General features: G+C 40.6%; 1 protein-coding gene across 5 annotated transcripts in view; it reads left to right on the top strand.

The window, feature by feature from the left end:
• The window catches only part of SLC25A30 (solute carrier family 25 member 30), a 28,344-nt gene extending 20,455 nt beyond the window's left edge, over positions 1-7,889 (top strand). For 3 of the 5 annotated variants that reach the window (XM_063102300.1, XM_063102301.1, XM_063102302.1), the window contains exon 9: positions 6,522-7,889. In XM_063102300.1, coding sequence (XP_062958370.1) covers positions 6,522-6,665 — 144 coding nt within the window. In that variant the 3' untranslated portion in view covers positions 6,666-7,889. The remainder of the gene's footprint in view (positions 1-6,521) is intronic. The other 2 variants (XR_010024046.1, XM_063102303.1) reach the window with 2 other exon arrangements.
• Positions 7,890-8,265: the final 376 nt, after the last annotated feature.

Consider the following 8,265-nt stretch of genomic DNA (forward strand, 5'->3'; position numbering starts at 1 on the left):
TTGGACTTCCAGCTTAGTTTGGATGGAAAGTACTTGCTTGAAATTTTAAAAATGAGTTCTTTAGTGCATCTGTTTGTCTAGTTTCTGATAAGAGGTATATATTTTCCTTTTTTGTTTTCTTCTAAAGACAAGCTTATTCCCCCTCTTCTTTCTCATCTTTATCTTATTCTTTTTCAAAACAAAAGGTGATCTGAGAGCCCCAGAACTTTACCCTTCTAGAAAGCAGTCCCAGGAAAAAGAATATATTTACTTGGGTCCCTTCAGTTCTGCCCCTTGAGGACAACGTTAAATACATACTAACCGGGACACCATGGCAGACCACTCCTCCAATATGTGTGGGACAAATTCCCAGTTTGTCTAGCGCCTGAGTTTCCTTCCTCAGTTGAGACAGAATAGAAGGAATGCAGGTTTTTCTTGGGGATCTGGCAGTTTTCCTTCCAGCTATTTACACCTTGCTTGCTTTATTAATGTTTCCTTTGAAAAAGATTTTGTGAAGCAAAATTTTATTTCCAAAAGTTGGGGCTAAGACAAAGTCATTAAAAAGAAGAAAGAAGGGGGTGCAGGGAGCGTGGCGTTTAAGCGTTTATTGCTGAAAGGCTGACATGAGAGATCACCTCACCTGACCGTCTCCAGGTGGCAGTAGAGGACCCCTGAGTTCATTCAGGCCTCGCTCCTGGGACTGAAGCAAAACATTCCGTTAATGTGATAGAGACTTTATCTATAGAGAGGCTTTCACTTTTGAGTTTTTTGAGTTTAAAGGATTGCTTTTTTTGAACCACTTTTTTTTTAATGTAGAAAACATTTTTTAGAGTGTGTATAATTTTTAAAACAGTAGAAGCATGTTCATTTTGAAGACCATATAAAGAGTGAATGTCAGACAGTATTCATTATTATCAATTTATTCAAATTATGGACATATGCATACCAGGATGAAAAGAGATTTGAACCTCACTGTAAAGCTTAAGCACCTTTTAAGAAAAAAATACAGTATTTCTTCAGTTTAGATTTATTAAGTGCCTTATAGAACAGGACCTAACTTGCTTTTTTTCTTAACCTGATTTTTCTGTTTTCCTGGAAGAGCTAATGCAGTTGAAACTTCTAACCAAGAAACAACTTAAGGAATTGGGAGACTTGGTCCCCTTGTTTTCAGTGGTGTGGCTACAATCCCTCCCCCGGCCTTTGGATATTGCTTAAATGTGGCAAAAGGATTTCTGGTTTTTATAACCAAGTTGAAGAAGTGTTTTTTTGTTTGTTTGCTTGCTTATGGGTTTGTGTAATTATCAGTTCTAAATATTGCTGATTCATAATATAAAAATGGCTCCTATTCATATTTATTCATGTGCTAGAAATAGTATACGTTATATAAAGAGTATAAATTTTTCATAAGCCTTTATATTGCAGGCTCTTTATTTATACATTGTTAGAATATGTGGCATAAACCTTATTTCATTTATTTAATAAAATGGAGTAATATATAATGATAAAAATGATTTGTGATTATTTCAGATAAATAAAAACATTTAAACAAAGGCAAACTCCAGAGAATCCAGAAGGCTGGAGTAGAAATAGTGTTTGTGAAAGTAGCTACAAACACTTCTCTCTGCATGGAGAAGTTATTGCGATCATCTTACTCATTGCCCGATGTTTGTGTGACACCCTGTTCCAACCTCCCTATTACATGAAATACCCTGCAGCTCAGTAGAGGTCAGTGAACTTGTTTCAAGGGCTGGGTTCACTTGTTTCAAGGCAACCTAGGTATTCACAGCACCAGTGCGATGACATCAGTGTTGTGAACTGTCACATTCCCTCAGTCCTTCAATGTTGGGTGTTGTGAGAGTCAGGAGCTGGGATCTTTGGTCAGCTGTGGACCAAGCAGGGACACTTGGCTGGCAGGAAAGCAGCGAACTAAATGTGAACTTGGTTCATTCATTTTTTTACTGAAAAGTATTCTCTAGGTTCCTATATTACCTGTCATCTTAATATTTGAATTAAACATGGTGGTTTATTAAAAATCTAGAATTAAACACCAAGACCAAGGGTTTGGATCCCTGTACCGGCCAGCCACCAAAAAACAAAAACAAAAAAAATGAAAGTATAATTTAGATTTTTTTGTTGTTGTTGTTAACAGACATTATTTTTTAGAGTAGTTTTAGATTCACAGCAAAATTGAGTGGAAGGTGCAGAGATTTCCCATATCCCCTGCCCACCACCCCCACACGTAGCCTACCCCGTTATCATCATCCCCCACCAGAGTGGTACACGTGTTGTACCCGATGAATCTACTTTGACACACCATTATCACCCAGAGTCCATAGTTTACATTAGGGTTCATTCTTGGAGTTGTACATTCTATGGGTTACGACACATGTAAAATGATATGTAATTTCACTGCCCTAAAGGACATAGACTTATTGTCTAAGTTCTCCTACCTAAGAGATTGAGTGACATACCCTTACATGGTCGACTACATATGAAGGTCAGTGAGAACACATGGCTCTGGTATGTCTCAAATACCTGCAACAGTGGAATTCTCACTTGGGTGATGGCACATGTTAGACACATTTGGCTTTAAATTCAGGATACATTTTTTTTTTTTAACTAGCAGCTGGGAAAATGTGACAGGGTAAATTTTTAGTGGATTATAAGTAGATCCATTCTGTAGCAAAGTACAGGGGACTACAGGACAAAGGCAATATATAAATCTATTTCTAGAAAGCTTGTTGCAAATAATGGGACCAAAAGTACCAAGAGAAAAAAACTGGAAACAACCTATATGTCTATAAGTAGGCCCTGCTTAACTAAATGATGGTTCATCCATACAAAAGCCTACCATGTAGCTCATGAGAAGAATAGGTTAGATCTCAGCCTGCTGAGATTTCTTTGTAGTCAAAGAAATCAGAACTTTTCTCAGCTAGTGTTCAGTTCAGGCTGAGATGAAATTTTTAAAAATTTGTTAAAGATGCATAACATAAAGTTTACCATCTTAACTATTTTTTTTTTTTTTGTGGCTGGCCAGTACAGGGATCCGAACCCCATCTCAACCATTTTTAAAATGTTCATTTCTGTGGCATTCAGTATATTCACATTGTTCTGAAATCATCAGCACCATCCATCTCCAGAATTTTTTTGAGATGGGTGGTTTTGAGTGGATCTTGGTCCTTAATTCATTTAGCAGTGTGCTAAATTCAGTTTAGCGTCCTTGTGGCCCTGGGACTGGTCCAATCTGGAAGATAAAAGCCTGAACTTGGATCTGAATACTCTGAATTTCTCATACTTGTGAGAGGTTCTCACAATTCCCTGAACTGATCTAGAAAGAGAAACTACCATTATGTCAAGCAAATATTTTTTATTCAACCAGTCTGTTCCCTGGGTTTCTTTCTGATCATGTCATATAAGGAATAAAGCCAAATACCAAAATTAGTGGTTGCTGTTTAGATCTCTCTAAAGTGCTATGCCCGAGTATTCCTATATCATAAACAAGGCAAGGCTTTGCCAAACACAATACAGAGTGGTCCAATACCCAGTTGCTTTTGAGTTCTGTAATACTGGTGGCTGCAGGCAAGCAATTCAGGAAAAGTTTGCCCACCATACCGCAATTGTAACTATTTCCATGCTGCAGACCCTACAACTGGGGCAGGAACAGTGGCGTGCTAGAGATGGTTCAGCAGTGTGGGAGAGCAGATTGTCAAATTTTCAGGAATTTCGTGAGCTGGTTGTTTCAGACATTATTAAAAATTAATACACTTACAGCTAAATACGTTATATTAAAGAGAATAAATACCTAAAGTTTACCACTTCCTTATTATTTTGTCTAGTATCTGCGCTGTCGAGGTTATTTCTGGCTGTTGTATCTGTGTGGTAGAAATACTATACAGCATAATGATGAGCTAGTGCATATCTTCCCAACTCCATACTGGGTGATGTCTTGTTGACAGCTTGACGTTGGCCATGATGGGAGCACTTACACTGTAGATACTGACAAATGTTACAGATCAGGGCTTTGGTTTTGTTTTGTTTTTGCCCTTGAGAGCTGCTGTTAAACATTTACCAGTGCACCATTCACCACTGGGTAGGAGGAAAGACAGAGCCATGTAGAATATTCTCTGAAGTTAGTCATTTATGCCTGGTGGGAGCATGCCTCATATTGAAACAGAGTAAGACTAGGCCTATGAACCAAACTGACTCCATTTTCCCTGCAGAGGACACTTTGTTACTTTTCCATTCCTCAGTCATGAGACCCCTCAGAGCAAATAATAACCCATGGGCTGCCCTGACAAAATAGACTGAGATAAGACAGGAAACAGATATTTACTGAGTTACAAAACCCCTCCCTAAGGCTTTTTTGCTATAAATGTAAAAGTTACAGATTAACCTTAAGTAAGACCCCTTTAGGAATTCCCACCTGCGCACAAAGCACCAAGGTGACTGCTACAATGTCCCTCCTGGGGTGACAATGATGAACACCACTGCTTACTGAGCATGAGCCCAAGACGCAACCAGGAAGAACAGAAGGGACCACCTACGGTGACGCTGGCCTGCCACCCCTTAACTCCTTTCCCTATAAAAGACCCTGAACAGCTCCCCGGGGCAGGGGGTGGGGGTGGGGCGCTAGCTTTACTGTCCTACCCCCCTTATGCATAAGTCTATTTCGTCTTTTAATAAAGCCTTGTTTGTTTTACTGTTGGGTACATTGTTCATTTCTATGACTCTGGAATCCGAGACCCTAATTTAATCACTGGCAAAAATTGGAAAGCTTTGGGCACTGGAGAGGACTCCAGCTGCAAGAAGCAAGTGGCCACTGGGACTATTTTGCTCCCATGTCTCTGCTCCTGGTAGATCTCTCCTGGAGTCCCTGGCCTAAATTCTGACAAGGCAATGCTTTATTCTCTACTTTTCTCTGATTTTCTGAGCCCTCTTCTGTTTGGTTGGATTGTGTCCACGTCTGTATAGGTGCACCTTGGAGGGTTCCCGGCTATGCTTTATTTTTCTGATTTAAATCTAGTTGATACTTTTCTTTATGAGGAAAACAGTGGGGAGAACTGCTTTTATCAATTACTATTAATGGAATAGGTTGGCGCCGCCGATTAGGACTAGGCTAAACTGGACCCCACTGCTCCTCTTTTCTCTTTGTTTGTTTGCTTGGTTAGACATTTAGTTGAGTACTGGTAATCTGAATAAACCTTCCAATCCTTGCATCAACTTTTGGACATTTAGGTCATTTGTTTAAGGCGAGAGGGCAAGCCGAGCTGTAAGACCCGTGCACCATGCACAAATCCCACACACACCAGGATGGTTCACCTCACAAAGACCATGAGACTGAGACCGGAGCAATCAAGCAAGAGGTTTTTATTCCAGCATGCTGGGGTCACTCTGTTTTCAGGACAGAAGCGGCCCCGAGCTCTTAACTCAAGCATTTTTTATACAGTTTGGTAGGCAGACTTTGGCAACAGGGTGAGTTGTGCACAGCTTATTGGCCATCTGGGGTAACTTTTAATTTCATTGGTGGCCTTCAGTGGGGTGGTACACAGATGAGGAACTGGGGAATTGACTAATAGCCCACCGCTTTTGCGGTTAGGCCCCTCCTGGAACTGGGTGAACTTTGGGCTCTTTGGAAAGTCCCTTCCCCCTGGCAGCGGAAAGTCCTAATCTTCTGGCGACGGAAAGTCTCAAGCACCTGGTAACAGAAAGTCCTAAGTATCTGGTATTGTTTACCAAAAAGGTTGGGGGTTATCTCTACCTCTACAGAGCCTGACCTGTCGATAACAAAATGTGGGTCTCCATACCAAGATTATAAAATATTCTTCCTCTGACTGTGTCCCCCAGGAGAGCCCAGAGGACACTCCCTTCAGTGTGGTATTAAGAAATGTGCTGAGGGAGCCTTAACTTCCTTCAGAAACTGTGATGGTTATCCTCTGCATGCTGGGGTGATGATAAGAAATGCTGCCATTTAAATGGGCTTCCGGGATTCAGAGACCAAGGGACAGTGTTTAACACCAGAGACATACTGGCCACAGTTGCTCTAATAAGCAGCAGGGCCACAGGGGAAAGAGTGCTTTGACTTGTGAGGATCTTTGGTGTGTCCCTAGGAATGAAATAGATGGTCAGCTACTGAAATATAGTTTAATCTACATAATTGGAAATTATCAAGTAAGCAGAGTTCTAATTTGAGTCATCAAATAGAGTTATGGCTTCTCATCCAGTTCCAAGATCTGAACAACTTCACAAACCTGGAGCTCTTTGACACCGGTACAATATATACTGAAATCTTTCCTCAAACTCTAAGAGACCCATGGCAAAAGAAGATACTTTGGAGTGTCTTGGGATTGCGGAACACTGACTCTGAAACTGATGCTAATCTCTGGACACTACATGCTAGGTTCGGTCAGGTTGTACTTTGGTGACATCAAATATGTCAGTGGCATACAACAAGAAAAGTTAATTTCTTGCTCACACTACATGTCTGTTTACATGTTTGACTACATATTTGACTGAAGCTATTTTCCATTTTGTCTTCACTCCAGGATCCAGGCTGTGGAGCAGCCTCTATCTGGAACATTGCTAATCTTATGGAGAGGAAAAATACATCATGGCAAAGCAAACGTCAGCTCTCAAAGCTTCTGTCCAGAAATGATACATGTCACTTCTGTTCACATTTCATTTGCTAAGGCACGTCACATGGGAAAGACTGAATGGGGCTAGGAAGTATGATTCTTCCATAAGGAAGGATCCAGAATATTTGGCAAATGGTGATAGAATGTGCCACCCAGGCAATCTGCTGTTATTGTTCCATTTAACTTGCTTATTTGGCCTGTGCAAAAAGTAAACAGGTCTTAGAGAACGAGATCCATTTAGAGAGTATAGTAAATTTAATCAATTGCTGCTACTGTTCCAAATGTACTATCCTTACTGGAGAAAATCAACATGGCTCTTGGCATTTGGGAAGTAGCTATTAATCTAGAAAATGCTTTTTCGGTTTATATTAGTTAGCAGGTGCTTCTGGAAGCTACTTTCATGTAGCAGGAACAGCAGTACATCCATTATGAACTAGTCCATTGTGTGGCTAACATGTTGAGTGTTGTCAGCAAGTGGAAGTGGTATGGTGTATACAGTATCAAGCTCAAGCAGTTCTGAAGGCATGAGCAGGTGGCTCCTCCATGGCATGTAGTTCTGCTGCATTGTTACCTGTCCCTCAGATCCCACCTATGGCATCATGGGGATTTCTTTATGGCCAGTTGACAGAGGAAGAAAAATCTGAGGCCTGAGTTATAGATGGTTCTGAACAATAATATGTTCCCCAGATAGAAATGGACTGCTGCAGTGTGAGAGACCCATCAGGAGTGCCACTGAAAAATGGTTGGGAAAGAAAATGCTCCAAGTGTTTAGAACTTCGAACAGTACACATGTACTGCCAGGACTGGAAGCCTTGAAATCCATGATCAAGAACAAAGTGGTTAACCTCCGTTTGCCTCCAGATCCTCGACGTCTTTGTCCCGCTCTGTGCTTTTGGATGCTGGCTGCTTGGATGTGGACTGCATTACCCAGGTTGCTTACTCTCTGGTTTCCAGTTGGGATTAGCCAATGAAAACCACCAGCAGGAAATTGGAGGGGTAGAGGAGGATGTTTTTTCATGCTCTCCGTTTACTACTGTGTCTGGGGCAACAGCTGTGCCCCTTTCTGATCACATTTCCTGCCAAATGGCCCCTTCTCCATAGTTACAACTTTCACTGGGCTCTGGTAACACTATTTCCTAAATTTGCCTCTTCAGCCCTACGGGTGGAATGCTTTCCCACCATTGCTAGTCTCTGGGTGCCTCAACATTCGTTATTGGTCTCATTTAGCTCTGCCCATACCTCTGTGATTATTTCTTTCATTAAAGTCTATTTGAACCATCTCGGATAAATTTTGTTTGTTAATGGGAGCCTGGCAAAATATCACTGTTCCATTCTCTCCTCCATGTTGCTTAACATCTCCTATTTTTCATCTCCTTGTCTTGTTCTGTATTTGGAGAAATTTCTCTATATCAGTTTTTCAGTTTACTAATACTCTCTTCAACTATATTAATTCCAATGATAATATTTTTTAGTTTAAGGATTGTTTTAAAAATATAGTTTTAAAAAAACTTGTCATTTTATAATTACAGTTTTATATGATTGTTTTATAATCTGCCTGTTTTTTTGTTTGTTTTTGTTTTTTTGGCTGCTGGCTGGTGCAGGGATTGCTGGTTATTTTTGATAGTCTTCTTTCCCTGTTTGTTTTACTCCTTCC

This window comes from Cynocephalus volans, chromosome 7 (assembly GCF_027409185.1).
Source record: "Cynocephalus volans isolate mCynVol1 chromosome 7, mCynVol1.pri, whole genome shotgun sequence".
Lineage (NCBI taxonomy): Eukaryota > Metazoa > Chordata > Mammalia > Dermoptera > Cynocephalidae > Cynocephalus > Cynocephalus volans.